Raw genomic sequence first — 17,519 nt, forward strand, 5'->3', positions numbered from 1 at the left:
AACTACCTTTATACATACCTTAACAGAGAGAAACATAAAATCACCAATAGCACTTTGTGACAGCAAAACAATCAGCTTGGCAAGTTTTTGAAAACGCATCTCGTCTTAAATCATACCTCAAAACGTGCTATTCATTTGACACCTGACTCAGACTCTGGTCTTCTATCCTGTATGTGCAAACACTGTATTTCATATACAGATCCATCTCCCCTTGAACACCACTGTGTGCCAATTCTGCCCCCCCCCCCCCCCCCCCCCCCCCAAGCACTCACCAGTTTAAATAATTCCTGGTCTTTCTTCTACTCCAGCTGCCTTTAAACATGCGTGAAAGGAAGAGCAGTAAATCTGAGAGCTTAAATTGCATCTCATTTGAAGACTTTGGAACGGGCTGGAGTGTCTAACAATGAAAACGATCAATCTGTCGGCAGTGCAGAACCTGGCACATCAGCCTCCCTCCGCCTCAGGTACTCCTCCAAATCGGCTCATAATTAAACTGGATTTACAGACACCAGTGAAATATACTTGAATGCAGGAATAAGTACGAATAGTAAAGGAGAGCAGCTCAACTTTGGTGTGACATGCAGGAGTCCAAGGAGCTGTCTTCTCCATTTATGTAAATGTGGGACAAAGAGTCAATCACTCTTGATCTGAAAACGATAAAGAGAAACAAACATTTTTGAATGAGTAAAAATGACATTCTAATCATCTAATAATAAAATGTACTCAAGCTGGGCACTGAAGCTGAAGAAGACAACAAAGGGGAAAGGGCGTCTCATCAATCATTTAAAAGATTCCAGCAGGACTTAAAGTACGTGTGATCTGTGTGCATAGCACACCAAGACACATCCCAGAAGTCTTCTCAGTATAAAAACCCCTATCAGAGGGGTTGAGTGTAATTGAAAATGGCAGAGTGTTCTTCAAATCTCATCCTGCAAATGCCACGGGAGCTGACAGTAAGAGTCACCTGTGTGAGGACTGGGGATTTCTTACAGCCTGCCTCTTGGATTTGCGCTGCAGGGAAATATAATCAGAGAATGGGCACACATAGACGGTATGCAACAGGCTTTACTTCCAGGCCAAGGGCACAAGCTTCTCAATGCGAGGTGAGGGAGGGAGGGCGGTAGGAGGACACGGCTGAATGTTAAAGAGAAGGACTGGAAGCTGTAGGGAGAATAAAAGAGAAATGTGAAGGGACAAAGCAGAGGGAAATAGATGACTTAAGTCAAGGTGGAGAATTGACAAGGGGGACATGAAGTCAAGCTGAAAAGAAATCCCAGTCTTGCACAGTAAGGCGCTGGCAGACTCACAATGAGGCAGGATTTGAAGGTTTTACTGTGAGAAATCCCTCGCTGATACACCTCTAACACAGCAATTTAGGTAAAGCAGGGTGGGCAGATAATCTCTTCATCTGCTGCCAAGAAAAGGGATGAGGCAAAAGAGCCTTGATCCTCTGGAGGCCAATTCTTGAACCTTGGTGGAGCAGCTCTGACAAAGCTGCACAGCTGGGAGTCTAAACAGGGAGATACCCTGCAACAGGCGAGGTTTCTTTGATGAGAATCCAGACGGAGAGAGAACCCCTTTTTCCTTTACACTGAGATGGCACAGGTTCCTCCTCATCCTCAAAAACAAGTTTTATAAAAGGAGTGTATGTTTTTAAAACCTGCATTCATTGTTGTCCAACTTGGGATAGTTTCAAGCAATCTCATATTACATAAACTAGCATCTTTTTCTAACACTAACATGTGTCCCTAGTCTGTCTACAAACCCCCCAATGATGAGAAAAGTCCATCCTCTCCGTCTTTTGCCTGCTCCACTTTTCAGAAAATGTGTGCTCAAACAGGCCGTTTGGAGATTTTCCCTTCATGACATCACAAAGGGCAGTAGCCCCTCCCCCAGGTGGGTGACACTCCCACAGCTAGTTGTTTGTTCTGCCCTCTGAGTCTGCCTTCTCACCGTAAACAATAGGACATGGAGCGAGAAAGCCTGAGACACCCAAGCCCTTCCAGAGAGGGGGCGTGGTCAGACACAGATCATTTACATTTAAAGGTACAGACACAGAAACAGCCTGTTCTGAGCAGGGCTGAAATAGAGGGGTTTATATACATGATCAAATACAGGACCAGAGTGGATTTAGAGCAGGAAACTTCACACACATGTTTTGAGGAGCTCTGAGACTTATTTAAACTGGTTGAAGAGGAGGAGAATATGTGACCTTTAACACATTTTATTATCCTATTATATCGTCATTTTGTATAGTGTGTGAGCATTTTTAAAAGCAGTACCTAAAAGAAAAAGTGTTTTCATTGCTATTGTATTTAAATTCTACTCATGCTTGTAATAGCTGAATCATTTTATTGTATCCCACATGTATCGACACATTTCTGTCCCGGAAGAGATTTCTTGATTTTTTTTCATCACTCTTCTAAAAGAAGCTGGCCATTAAAGGCCATGCGTGGTGGATGGACGACTGTGATCGTCTGAAGCAATGGGGGATACTCACTCGTTCCTCAGATCTCATTAGGGGACCATGAGGGTAATTAGAGACCAGTGACCTTTATTTTGAAGGTATGATTCAGGCCTTGCCTTTATTCCCCTCCACCACTGAGCCTTCATTCACTTTCAGGAAGAACCCGGAATTTGTCGAAATTATGTGTATACAGGGGACCAGGGAAATGTCATAAAATGAAATCCCCTGCCTTCCAATACATCATATATCTGTCATATTATAAGAGCCGTTAAAAGCAGCCCTGCCTTCTGTCAAAAAGCAATTTTCACAAGTTGCCAGGAAAGTAACACAAACAGGAAAAAGAAACATGCAAAACAGCCTTAATCATATACTTTATATACCAGAGTCCAATCATTCAGATGAGTCATTTTCAGATGAGGCACTAAAAGAGAGCTTTAGAACAAACCCTCAGCACTAAAACCACACCTGCAGAGCTAAAACAAAACCTTCCCTCCTACCTGCTCGTGAGTCACAATCCTCGAGCCGATACAACAAAAGGAACGTACAGGAAGCACCACAAAATTAAATAAACATGACTCACTTTAACTTGGCAATGAGAAAATTGATTTGATACACATAATTGTATTTAATTTGAAATACTCTGGACTGGTGGGAGGCCGTCTCTCCTGCAGACGTTTAACGGAGTGAAACCTCCCTGCTAGTGGATGGAAAACTGTCAGCACTCCAACGGCAAATGGTGTTACATAAGAGCAGTGGGATGCTTCATATGTGAGTCTGATAGATAGATGTTTAGATGATGGGAGATAGAAATAATAGAGCCACATAAATCATGTAAGCAGAAGCTTCAGGAGCGTCACAGGAAAGTTTTCCTCAAGGTTTCTCCTTCAACTAAAGAGAATATATGCGCACAGACTCTGCAAGAAAGGTGCGTATATGAGAGGAAAGAAAGGACCCAAAAGTTTGCAAAAAGACTCTTGCAACTTGCGTTCAAACATTTTTTGCAACATCTCAGTTCTAGACATTCATTAGGCAAACTGTTTGTGGACAAAGGGGATGCCAACTTGAACACAAAGTAGCAGAAGGTCTGCACCCAAACACATTCTCTGCTAGCAAAAGAAAGGCAAGACTTCCATCAAATATCAATCTCAATATCTCAAATCTTCATCACAGAGCTAGAAATGAAAAAGATTGCATAGTTGGTTATAATTCATAAATGTTTCCAAAGGTGTTCAAAATAAATTGGCAGATTATCTTTGAAACAAATGCCTACAGCTCTGATAAGAGGCTTTACATTTAATTTGTATGAATCTTTGTAGGGATATGTGAATGCAAGTGAAAGAGGGCATCAATATAATAATTACTTGTTGCAGACCTTAGACTGTAAATATGAATGGACGAAGCGTGAGTGATGTCACCCATCTGTTCCTGCAGGGGGCGCTGGAGTCCCATCGATGGCGGTCTCCATGCTGGAAATGCTGTCTCAGCCTAACTTTCAGTCAACCTAACGACAGACTGAGAGCTGGAGCTGAGGTGGGTTTTAAACCTGACAAACCATTACACCGCGCCCGCCTGTCAATCAGGTCAGCTACACGCCTTATTGTGAATAACTCTTATCCTTCATCAAATCAAAACTGATGAGTCATCAAAACATTCACCCCCCGTACAGTGTGTGTCGATCGAGACATGAGCTAATCAGACCTATTTGTTTTTTTGAACCAGGCTGTAAACATGTTAATCTCTGCTGTAAAAACAGGCTTTTTAGAATGGGTGTGTATGTGACTTCCTGAGCTTCTGCAGCCAGCATCTAGTGGACACTCGAGGAACTGCAGGCTTTTACACTTTGGAGGTTACCACTTAGTGCAGATGCAGAGCCAGTCCTTATTTAACCCGGTCTTAATTGTCAAGTGGAGGTCTAGCGTTGAATGTTTGCAAAGAAATAAATGAAAGCAAGATTTTCAGCATGCAGGAGTCTGTTGCAAGTTTTCTCTCTTCAACTCTCAAGTGTTTTGATGAGCCAATGTCATCTGTGATTCTCCTATTACTATTGATCTGAAACGATATCTACGATGTAGAGCCGGAAATTACGCTTTTTTTGAAGTGCAGAAGGGGTCACTCCAGTGAGAGAGGAGCGTCTGCTGAGCACAAAGCAGAACAGTCACAGCTACTGGAATGAGAAGAAGAATCTCATGAATTCCATTATATCCATCTGGGCTCAAAGAAATGTATCATACAGATGCATTTGTCCCTGACAAAATGACAGAACTTCTTTTTTTTTTCTTATTTCCATCCTATAATCTTTTCACAGATTTCTCTTCTTCTCATTACTAAGGTTCAAATGGAGAGGAATATTTCCCGGTCGGGGGAAATGCACGAGGGCTTTTTATGTCTCTTCAAGGGCAACGTCAATGTGGTTAAGGTCACAGATGCCTGGAATGTGTTAGAGCCCAGTTCGAGACACGACTAAATGAGACTGTGCAAAGGGTCGGCATGAGCATCCAACTACATAACGACAAGGCAGAGCATTATCTCTGCTTAGAAATGAAACACCCCTCATTAAAAAAGAACTGACACCTCGTCTAAGAACCCGGACTGACAGCACACATTAGCATACAGCGTGTGTGAAGACGTTCCAAACAGAGTTACATAAGCTCAACACAATATGATGGTGATATCACTGTGATTATTTCATTATGTGTTGATATCAAGGCTATTGTCAAAGACAAAACCTGAGAAAACAATGAACAACTTCAAACTGTTGTTGTACTGTCAACAGAAAGTCGACCGTGGTTCATGGATCTCTACACTGAGAAGACACAATCACGTCCGATTGGAAAAAGTTTGATATGATACGAGAAAAAATAAAAAGGTTGACGATGAGCTCCTGAGCCATTTGGTTAAGACGGAGCAGAAAAAGGAGACAGGCACGAACCTGACCTGTCTTCACTAACGCTGTTTTTCGCGCTGACATCGCTCACAACCTTAATTTCAAAGATCGCTTCACACTGACACCCGTTTGTTGCTATGGTTACCACAGTCAACCTCCACTTCCCCTTGGTAATGACCGTTAGGTGTGCTTTAGAAAGCTCTGTCTTCTTCATATTTTCCTTTTAATTTATTTTTTTTATTATTTTTTTTTATTTGACATTTTGACAAATTCTGGTTTTACTCTCTGTTATTAAGAAACATGCTTCTCACACACTTCGGCCAGATATACACACATGCACAAACATGACGTGTGGACATGCACTAGTGGAGGGATGTCAGAGTGAGGCTGCTACACAGGGAGCGTGCCAGATCTGCTAGAGGTTTGGTGCCTTGCTCAAGGGGTACTCGGGATGTGACCTGGCACCTCTACAGCATATTGTGGTCCTCACCCAGACTTGAACCGGTGACCCAAGTCCCTACAGACTGAGCCATCTGCCCCAAAACTGTTTTCCACAATATATCACAACAAAATCGTGAAAACAATGTAAGTGATTCCTGTCCGTTAGCATCAGCAGCCGCTCTAACCTGGAAATTGTTCCCTTGAAAAGATGAGTCAGGTTAGATTCTCCTCTGCCGTTGTTGTTGACGCAGCAACATCTAACAACACCAACACATTCACACCCTGATGGTAGAGGCTTCTATGTAAAGTGCAGACAAGTGCAAAACACTCTAAATACAAAATTTGCCACAAAATTACTGTCTTCTTTACTGAGGTGAATAGTGCATGCAATGGTCAAGTTACACTTAGAGCGCCCTCTGCTGGATCTAACTGCTGACAAACAAATGGTCGAACTACAGATAAAAAATGACAGCCCTAGAAACCAAATCTTTTCATACACAGTTGTACGCCGCTGATTAAGCAGCGAGAGAAACTTGGGGTTAAGTGTCTTGCCCAAGGACACATCAGAATTCAGGAGCTGGGGATTGAACTTCCAACCTTCTGGTTGAGAGACATCCAACTCTACCACTGAGCCACAGCGCCTTTGATCAGCTGAGAGGAAATTTAAAACCTCGGAAATATATCAGTACTCAAATCAGTCACAGCCAATCATCCATCCTAAATATTGAGAGAAAATAGTTATTATTTAAGCTTCCATGTATCAACACATTTATCAAGTCATGCTGCTGGAAGGTTTATCAACTTTGTAAGAAATAATGAAAAAGAGAAGTGAGGAAAGAATGTATGAATGTAAGTGAGTAAGTAATACAAAGAAAAGAATAGTCGCTTTGTTCTTTGCAAAGAAAAAAAAAGAGCTCTGAGATGGAAATATGTGCTCTCGCTGTTTTCTGTGCTTTATTGTCCTCACGTCCATCAAATACATCAATAACATCACAACTCTTTTCAAGCCAGCTTTCAAGTTTTTTCCACTTCACATGGACGAGACGTATTGATTTCAAAGGTATACATCTCCCTCCATGTGTGGGCGGACGCTAAGAGGCTTCAGGTAATTTGATGGTTGAGTCAAAGAAACTCAAATTAAATTTACACAATGACCGGGGGCCTTCGTGATACAATATCCGCAAGGACAAACTCTGAGTCATCACTATATTAGATAAGGAGATGTGCTTTAAGGTCCTGCTTTGACATCTTGGCACATTCTTGTATTAAAACCACGGCACAACAAACTGCAGCAGAAGTGAGAACACAAAGTTTACCTTCAAAAACTGTTAACGAGGGCTGATGACTAAAACTCTGAAGAGGGAAAGAGGAGAGAAAACCTCTATTTCATATCTCATTTATGCATTCCTGAGGACAATTTGATGTGTATAAAAAACAAAGCATTAATTCAATCCTCAGTAAAAAAAAGAGAGAATATAACTGATAGGATCTCTGCACAGTATCATCTGACATCAAGTACTTAAAGGGGGTTTTCACACCTCTAGATCGTTTGCTCTGGTCTGAATCATGGACTAATTAGTTCCATTGTTGCATAATTACCTCAAACTTGGTCTGTGTTCACCTGGGGGCATTTAAAGGCGGACCCAAAATGTGTGATGCACGAGGAAAATGCTCTGTGATTGGTCAGAATTTCTTGCAGGACAAAATCCAGGAAGTAAACAAAGACAAGTCGACTCCTGATTGGCTGTGGCTGCTCCAAAGACGCTTTAAAATTTGTAAATGGACAGACAACTACAAGGATTGATGTCGACTCTGCTCATTGGTTTTTATTTTGTTTGCATTTATCACTGTAGGGAAACGATACAGTTTGAAAATGAGGCTCAACATGCAGCTTGAGCATGATATGTGAATGTACTGGAGTCGTCAAAGGTCTTCATCAAGACAGTTCAGGAGACGGAACACGTTGATCCTCCTGAACTAGGACCTGCTCATCCACCCAAACTGCGTCTGATGCTCCGTCAGGTCTCATCCCGGCCTGTGGTCTTTAACATGTGTGCTCAGTAATTATAAATAGCGAGGGCACACGGACCCCACCAGTGTCTGAAAAAATAGCAGACCAAGACCCACCTTCTCAAGTGGTCTCGGTACAGTTCTTTGGTCCACACCAGGGTTCGATTGACAGCTTTCATATCAGCGCAAAGGAATTGTAACCGCACTAACTTGGCAAAGGGACTCAAGTTCGTTTTAACAGATCCAAACAGGTTAGGTGGTTTATTTCTCTGAGAGTGCCTCCATGTGCTACAGTATGCCTCTGTGTGTGTGTGTGTGTGTGTGTGTGTGTGTGTGTCATTGATCGCTAACTTATCTGTGAAAAACAAGTGATATTATGCACTTTTATTATCTCATCCCCCTGCAGGATTTTTGACTGAGTCTCTTTGTACGTGCAGTATACTTATATAACCCTCTGTTTTCTTGTCATATACTCTTCCTCACACATCTTGACGGTGCCCACTCACTGCTAAGAAGACCCAGTGATGGACACCTGCTTTCACTTTCACTGACTGAGCAGGTGAGCAGCCCGAACCAATCAGGGAGAAATCAAACCAACCGACAACACTTTCTATGAGTGGCATGTTTGTCTTTTTAGCTGCATCGCTGTAAACAGAGCCATGCAAGAGCACAAACAGTACAGGCTGAAAACCTTCAAAATGAGTTTTTTTTTATGATGACCTTAAGTGTATACCTTTTATCATGTTTTTAGTCTGAGTCATCTATGAGTTTCTCCCCCTCAACAACCAACCTACCTGTAGATTAAAACCAGTGAGACACTGTTTTTAAAAAGCCTGCATCATCTTTCTGCTGTTTCTTGCACAGAACTGAAAAAAAAGAGGAACACATGATGCAAGCACTTCAAAACAGACAACTTAGTCTTATTAAGCCTAACGCAGAGTTTGGTACAAACCCAGGGCTGGTTGAGGTTGAGGTTGAACCGGTGCAATATCAAACTCACTGACTAATCATCTTGATCTGCGTTGGTTTAGTCACACCAGAATGGACAATTTTCCTCCAAACACCTGTTTATATCTGCAGCCCAAGTTTCAACATTTGCATTAAAGCAGTCTATTAGTTACTGGTTCACATCAGACTGAGGGATCTCTTCTTCAAACATACTTTTATCTGAGAGTTTTCCCTGTTTTCCCTCGAGTTAACCGACCCTTCTATTGTTGCTAAAGCTTGGCGTACACTGTACGATTGTACACAATTAGTGGCGCAACGTTAGCTGACACTGTAAGAATCTTTTACTGCCGCTACGACCACAGCTCAAGATGAATGTGCTCACACTGCACGACCCGATTGTAGGGCACGACCTGAGATCTCACACTGTACGAGGGGAGAGAGCATTCACAGTTGCAATGCTCAAAATACACACACCGGCAAAAACACTCACACGCTCAGCATCATCGATAAACACAAGCTGCAGATATTTCCTGCCAACGTTTCTTTCTTTTAGGAGGGAGAAGACAGATTTAAACGGCTCTGATGTACATCGCTTTGGATAAAAGTGTCTGCTCAGTCTGCCCATGGCTCAGCCCTGCTGTTGCCATGGTAACTTCGGACACTGTCTTACAGTTTGTGCAGACACAATTAGGGGGAAAATAAATAAATAAACAAAAGTTCTGGAGTCAGGGAGTCGGCATGTGGCTCTGCTCTCATTGTGAGAGTGTGTGTAGTTACACGAAACAAAAACTCAAACACGCAGGAAAATCATGTGACCGCTCGGGAGAAGCTGATCGATCTGTGATCAGCCGTCGTGCCTCAGTGTATGACGCACGAGCAAGGACAGGCAATCAAACTGAAATCTGGCCTGACACTAAAATAAGCTGTATGACTCAGCTTAACTCTGATTGTTTTTTATCTGTTTTATTTGCTTTGTGCTTTCTTTTAATCTTGTAAATCACTCTGTAACACCATCTTAGAAAGGTGCTCTGTGATTGAAAAACAGATGATTTGATTTGATTTGACAAAAAGTCAAAACTCTGACGTATTAATTTTTTTGTCACCTTCTTAATTAATCTATGAATCGATGGATGTTTCACGAAACACGATCTCAAAATCCCATCTGAGGTGCGTTCAGGTGACCTCCTATAATGGGTCATATTTATCAAATTGTGGAAAACGAGTCATCCATCACGACTTGACTTGTGTTTAGCAATCTGGGCGCTGTAATAGACCCCGACAGCACGATGTGATGTGTGTGCTGATGGATGGCCTTCTATCCTCCTGTCTTAAATAAATAGTTCCACCTGACACCTGCTAAGAAAACTGAGTGTAACGAGGGAAGACACGATATGAGACTCTGTTAAAAAACTATTTTCAATTTTCATGATAGTCTGAGACACATGAACACCACACATTCTTCTGCGTTACATATTACCACCCCAACACACGGGTGAATGTGTTTATATGTGCAGTGTGTTTAGGTATTCATCCTCTCTTGTGCTATTGGCTGCTAAACCTACAGTAAGGCCTTTTAGCCAATCACAGTCCATCTGAGGTATAAATGGGTTTAAGAGGCGCTCTTTATGGACCTCTTTACCACTTTTGCTGCCTACTTACACCAAGAGTACGAGCTTTTTGTCAGGACTTTTTACACTAATTCTTTTGCCCTAAAAATACAACTTTAAAAATGCACACTCTGGGGCGCTGGTGGCACAGTGGTTAGTGCGCGCCCCATGTATGGAGGCTATAGTCTTCCAAGCGGACGCCCAGGTTTGAATCCCACCTGTGGCTCCTTTCCTGCATGTCATTCCCCCCTCTCTCTCTCCCTGGTTTTCGTCTCTATCCACTGTCATATCTCTCCATTAAAGGCACAAAAAGCACAAAAATGAATCTTTAAAAATGCACACTCTGGAGGATGCAGGCCTTACGTTAGGATGCAACAACTGCTGAAATGCTGAACAATAGTATCGTCTTAATCCCTGAACCAAATGTGTATACTTATCTGCATTATTGCCACTTTCAAACTTCTGTAAGAAACAAAGCAAGATGAATTATCTTACAGTTAACAAAATGTTATTACCTCTCTTCTTTCTTCTACATAATTCAATTTACCTTCAATGATTACAAATCCAAAAAGCTGTAACCACTGAACACCAGTTATACTATACACATACTGTATTAAAGCTGCACACCTTTTCATCTCCAACTTTGCAAACTCTATATTGCATTGTATAATTGTAATTTAGTATTAGTATTAGTATTTGTTACTTGTTAAATGTTAATGTGCCACAAAGAAAATATTTTCATTTGTAGTCAGACAGATAAAGGTTTGAATCTCTCCCTTTCCTTTTTTCCGTCTGTGTTACCAGGGTTACAACTGGCAATAACATCTCCGCAAATCCCATCTCCCAGCAACAGCCGGCTCGGACCCCTGTTCACCACATCTGCTTATAACTGAAAGGCATGTCCCACTGCATGTGTCTGTACTGGTTTGAGCCCAGCAGCTCCACACACACATCCGTGTTTCCAGTCTCAGCCATCATCACTTCAGCCTCAGGAGCAGCCTGTGTGAGGTTTAGGGACAGATGTGCTCTCCAGCTGTGACGTGTGTCTGGCTGATTTGGGGTGACTATGTCTGAGAAAGTCTAACCCGCCCTTTAGGCTCTCAAAAGGCAACACACTGATTTTTTTCTTTTTTCTTCAAGGGGTAGTGGACTTGTTTTGGTTGCTTCAGGTAGAAGGTAGAACAAAAGTTTTAACAGAGCAGTTTTGATGCCGGGTGCAGAAAAGATGCTCTCCCTCTCTTTATTTGGTTCTTTTGATCAGATACTGAAACAATGCAACATCTTCTATTCCACTTTCTAACTACTGCGCTCACAGCCCGCTGCATGGTCAGTGTTCATCGAATGTTGTCCCGCTCTTCCTCTTCTGGCTGCTTTGCTCGTCTGTTTGCATGTTTTATTCCCTTTATTTTCTTTGCAATGGGGAAGATTTAACGCTTTAAAGATGAAATAAATATTCAAGAGTTTGTCTTTCTTGTGAGTTTTTCAAATGGAGTGACAACACAGACTTCCTACTGCAGGGGAGACGATTGGCCGTGAAGCCTCCCCAGCATCAGTCTGAAATTCACTTCATGCAGTCGAGATTCAAAAACTGATAAAGAAATCTCGAGTTATATTTGTCTTCTTCTCTATTTATAAACGGGGAGTTAAATTCAGGACATGCACAGAGCAGGAGAGGTGAGGACACATCCATGTCATGACTATAACTCGTGCAGGTTTTTCACTGTTCATTAAACCAGCGTATTTAAATCCTCCTGTTACCTAACAATACACCACACCCTCAGTATACACCAGAGGTTTCATGAGTGTAAAAGTACATATTGGATGACTGCTGTGTCTACAGGCAGAGCTTCACACACACACACATTAAAAAACTGTGACAAAACATGAAAAAACAGTAAGTATGTTATCAGCAGAAACAGAAACCTGAAAGCAGTCACACCTGTTTGGTTTTGTTTGATAACGTGATGCATTTTCCATCCAAAGCATCACTCTGAAACTCTATCAGCTTTCACCGAGTCCCACAGGCACATCACGCTGTTTACCTTCAGGACCAGTCAGTGAGATGTGTAGTGAGTGAAATGATAAAGTGACCTTACTGTATGATCAGACATTAAGGAAACATGCTATGTTGAAGTGCTGGCTTCTCTGACAACAATGCAGCAGCAAGTATGTCCTCCTTCTAACTTTAGATTCTGCTCCTGAATGCTCTTACAAAGCGGGGTACTAACTACAAGATAATCGGGCTGATTCCCCCCTTCAGACCAAAGTCACCAAAGGCCTGATGATCTGATGGTTCCAAAGATGATGTTGCCAGATGTTCTAAGAGTGGAGACTCTGGTTTAAAATCTTTCCGCTTTTCAATCATAGTATGTGTACCAAAGGCCTTTGACAGTGGACCTCCACACACCTCATGTGATTGGTCCTGGATCATTGGGCTGCCGTGTGACCATGATTGACCACATTGAATGGAAACCCTGAATACTACTCAACGCCCTCTTGTGGTCACGGGGATTGTTTATAAACAGTGAGGCTTTAAACTCGTGATTATTTTCATTATTAACCAAACTTAAGATGAATCTACTGCTTTAGTCATGAAAATATGAGATGGTTGTGACAATTTGTTGACCACAATTTAGAGAGCCCACGGTGTCTTCATATAGCTTCTTTGTTAAACCAAAACTTTCAAAATGTTTAAAGATACAAATCCAAACATATGCAGCAGCCAGTATGTCCTCCTTCTAACTTTAGATTCTGCTCCTGAATGCTCTGGATTTGTTTGGACCAGAGAAGGTAGGCGGTTTTAAGGCGACCCCCACACGGCCGTTTTGGACGCCCCTCGGTTTGTCAGATATGAGAGCAGTTATCAGGTCAAACCAACAGGTGTTGCAGCGATGGAAGCGGGCAAGAGAAGTGGTTCAGATAGAAGTGATTGTACTCGACCTAAAAAGCCTCTGCATGTTTCTAATAAGCTCCACGAGCAGAAACGTGCTCAAACTAGGATCAATATTGGAGATGCTTTTGAAAAATGGAGAGAGGTTAGAACACAGAAAGGTTTACAGACCCATGCAGAGCTGGATAAACACTGAAGCTTCAGAGTCCACCACATGGTGACCTGAGTGAGCATCAACTCAAGAGAGGAGGGGGGGGGGGCTCTCTACAATATTCAGAATTTAGACCGCAGTACCCATTTTAACCACTAGGTGTCAGAGTTACATATTGCTCCTTTAAAGAAATTGGCAGGATGTGTGTTCATGTGGGATCATAAAGAACTGAGATACAGTTCCTGCCTGAGTACCAACTACAGCTCTACAGTCAGAACAGTCCACCACCCCTGGTTTGAGACAATAAATGAAGATTTCATGGCCACAGCTTGTTGGAATTCATTCCTCCTCTTGGATGTGTATCTGCAGTTTAAAGGCAGGCATCATCTTCCCCCTCTTAAATTCCTCTTCTTCTGTCATTTCTCTGCCGACACGCTGAAGCTCAGCCAGCCTCGTGACCTGACCTTTCCTCAACACTGACTTTTCACTCACTCCAAGTCTGTCTTTGTTTCCTAGTTTACCCTCCTCGCTCCGCTGTTTTATCCTTCACCCATCGAGAGCTCTGACCTTTTGGGTTCTTTAACACAGTAAGAGGCAGAGGGAGAGTACAATCATTCTGTCTAGGTATGAGGAAGTATGCTGCATGTTCAGAAAACATAAAGAAACAAAGCGACAGGCTTCTTGAGTTTAGAGTGCAGGGTCTTCAATGCAGAGCAGATATTCAGTTCAATATCAAATTCTCTTAGGAAACTGTGAACAACATACCGGGATCAGACTTGGAGAATGTATCCACGTCCAGCAGACTCCTGAGGAAACAACAAACAAACAAGTGTGAGTTCAAATGGATCCAAACAGCTCCACATGTTGCACAACTGGAATGTAGTGATGAAAAGTTGTGCAGTATTAACAGTTCACATGATCCTTTTTTTTCCTGGTAAAAAGTCTGTTATGGACCAAATTTAGTAAAGGATAAGATCACATTTAAACATTGTTAAACAGTTATTTTTAAGTGGAATTACTCAGAGCCTAGACAGAAAAAGTTTTTTGGTAAGTGAATCAGAGTAATAAATAAAAGGGAATTTTGTTTCTACAGAGCATCCCCCCTCTAGAGCCAGTTTCTAGTGTTGTAGTCAAGACCAAACTAAACGAGACCAGAGTGCTCTGAGACCGAGACAAGACAAAGACATTTAGGGATCGAGACAGAGTCAAGACCAAGACCATAAATATCACTGAGCAATCATCAACTTGTGTGCATCAAGCGTGTCACTCACTGAGATCATAAGACGGAACCAAAGCATGCCGTTGGCTTAAACAGAGGTGAGTGGAATGAGTCAAGTATGGCAGGTGTGGAGGGGTGTTCGAAGACGCTACATGCTACATGCTATTTGAATGACATTTCTCACCTTTAAATGTGTTGAATATGTCTTGTAAAGTATTTTTTTTAAATGTTGGAATACTGTGCACAGAGTTTATTTGTGAGTTTAGGAGTGGTGGCCTGGTTCCCTGATGGGGGTGTGTGGGGGGGACAATATTACCCCTACCCCCACCCATGTTTTTTGTTTGTTGTAAATTAAGGGAGGAATCGGTCACATAAAAGACGTGAAAGGTATCCATGCTCTTGTGAGATTCAACGAGTGCACATGTATTCCATCATTTCCATAAAAAAAGTATTTTGTGCCGTTCTTTCTCTTAGGGTGAGGTCACGTTAGGAGGGTGGGCCTTGACCCCAAATGGATGTTAGGGGAAACACTGGTCAGGTTGGGTAATTGATAACACGCATGTCTCGTCGTTGTGATGTGGTACGACCCAGCTAATATATCAGAGGAGGTCGGACGTCCTTGGAGGCAGTCGAGATTGTTGTGCAGAGCTGCAAAGGTCAGAGTGGCATCGCCTTGAGTCGAGCACCGTCTGGCTTTTCCAATGTCCTTCCTTTTTTTTTTGTCGCTGCATCTTTTATGTTTCTCTTCAGCAGGTCTGTATGATACGATCCTGCTGTACAGGATAGTTAGCCTCACTGTAAATTAAAATCCACCTCGACTGCTTTGCCACCTTGGAGTGTTTCCTTGTTTCTGTTCCTTAACCTCTATAAGTCATCCTCTGGGACCTTAATTCTATCTCCCCCTGATAATGACATAAATTAAGTCCTGCACATTATCCACAGTAAATGCATCAGTTAATTAGTCCCTGCACCTTGTTTCTATGGACACACCCCCGAGCTTACTGTTTTCCTGTTTTGTGAGTATTTATTGAGCTATGACAACCGTTCAAAGCCTCAATAAATGAAGGTAAATGATGGAAAAACAGCATTTAAACAATAAATATCATGAAAAAAACAAGGCTAAAAATGTCTCAAAATGAAATTGTAGCATTTACGGGGGAGATAAAAACTCAAAGCCTCCGCCCCACCTCTCTCTCTCCCTCTCTCTCTCTCTCTCTCTCTCCCCCAGGTGTGGGCTGTCTAACTCAGGTGTCTGGCCACTTCAAGTCTGCCTCATCTCAGGAGGTAACCACACAGCAGCACCGGACATTCATTATTCAGGAGTGGATTGCTGAGACAGTCAGCGCACCTCCAGGCAGGCTGACAGTCTGCGAGAACCCCCCCCCCCCTCACTGAGTCTCACTGCTCCGTCAGTTAGTCAGTCAGCCGGCCAGTTGGTGAGAAGGAGGGCAGCAAACCGTTCAGCTAGAAGGCAGCCTGCCACCACAGAGGCAATGCAGGTGCATGTAGATGCTGGTTTATTAAATCAATATTAATCATGTGTTTTTGATGATTAGTATTATTCCTGTATTTGCACACAGTGTTTTTAAAATTGTGTCATTATGAAGCTGCACGATGCACAGACTTGATTTTTTTAGCAGAAGAAGAAGATTTACTTTATTAATACCGAGAAGGTGAAATTCAGTTTTACACACACACTGAAACACACACATGCACAAACAGGATCCTATAGACTAATGGAGAGATGTCAGAGTGAGGGGGGGCCGCCCACAGCGAGCGCTCCATTGCTGGTGGAGAGAGGGGGGTTCAGTGCCTTGCTCAAGGGCACCTTGGCACTGTGCTCAGGAAGTGAACTTGCACCTCTCCAGCTACCAGACCAATTTCCGGTGTTTGGTCCGCACCGGGACTTGAACCGGTGACCCTCCGGTTCCCAACCCAAGTCCCTACAGACTGAGCGACAGCCGTCCACTGTCTTAAAATCAAATATCAATAGCAATGTCATGGGTCATTGACTGGATTTCATCAGACAGCATCAAGAGAGTCTCCAGCATTTTTAATTAGTCAGACTCTAATTGGCTAATGGGATGAACTATTTACCATAAAGCAAAGGGCAGATAGATAGATAGATAGATAGATAGATAGATATTATTTAAAATAATTTCCCTGTGATATCAGCAGATTCTACACTATGCATGTGAGATAACAGACTTTTTAAAATCTGCTTTAATCCGGATTCTTTCCACAGGTAGGATTTACGCAGGCTGTGAGAGTTCGTTCTTACCGGCAGGACACGGTAACTTCTATTTTAGTTGCAGGGACTCTGGTGTTGAGAGGGTCGAATTCTCCTATTGATGCCATCATCTCGACTCGCGTCCTTAACGAGCATCCGACAGAGAAAGAGAAAAAAAAAAGACACCCGACGGAGAAGATGTGATCATTTAATAGATAGAGTGAGCGCGCAGTAAATCCATAGTGGAGATCTTCTTGTGCCGGGTTTGTGGAGCGGAGAGCAGCGGAGGAGGGAGACTGTAGAGGATGGAGAGAAAGGGGGGGAGATAGAGGGAGAGAGAGAGAGAGACGGTGAAAGTTGTGAGGCAGATTTTAAAGTTTATGCATCCTTCACGCGTTCGGGCTCGGTGCGCTCCATGAGTCTGTCCGGAGCTGAGGAGGAGGAAGAGGAGGAGGAAGAGGAGGAGGAGGAGGGGGGGGTGCAGCCAACCGGAGGCTCCGAAAAACAACACGGTGCCCCCCCCCCCCCCCTCTCTCCTGCTCTCTCCCACACCCACCTCTGTGATTGTGTTGTCATTTTCCCCGTAAGTCACCTGTTACTCGTGCCTTCAGAGTTAAATTGAAGAAGATGGAAATTACCTTTCACCTCGGGTAACATTTTTTTCCTAGAGTC

At 42.8% G+C, this 17,519-nt stretch overlaps 1 protein-coding gene across 1 annotated transcript in view; it reads right to left on the minus strand.

Annotated features, from left to right (window-relative positions):
• The window catches only part of LOC132990302 (copine-9-like), a 66,596-nt gene extending 49,325 nt beyond the window's left edge, over positions 1-17,271 (minus strand). Inside the window, exons 1-2 of the mRNA XM_061058475.1 lie at positions 16,899-17,271; positions 14,164-14,204 (exon numbers count right to left, since the gene is read on the minus strand). Coding sequence (XP_060914458.1) covers positions 14,164-14,204; positions 16,899-16,978 — 121 coding nt within the window. The 5' untranslated portion in view covers positions 16,979-17,271. The remainder of the gene's footprint in view (positions 1-14,163; positions 14,205-16,898) is intronic.
• Between the last annotated feature and the right edge of the window lie 248 nt (positions 17,272-17,519).

This window comes from Labrus mixtus, chromosome 15, assembly GCF_963584025.1.
Source record: "Labrus mixtus chromosome 15, fLabMix1.1, whole genome shotgun sequence".
In the NCBI taxonomy this organism is placed as follows: Eukaryota; Metazoa; Chordata; class Actinopteri; order Labriformes; family Labridae; genus Labrus; species Labrus mixtus.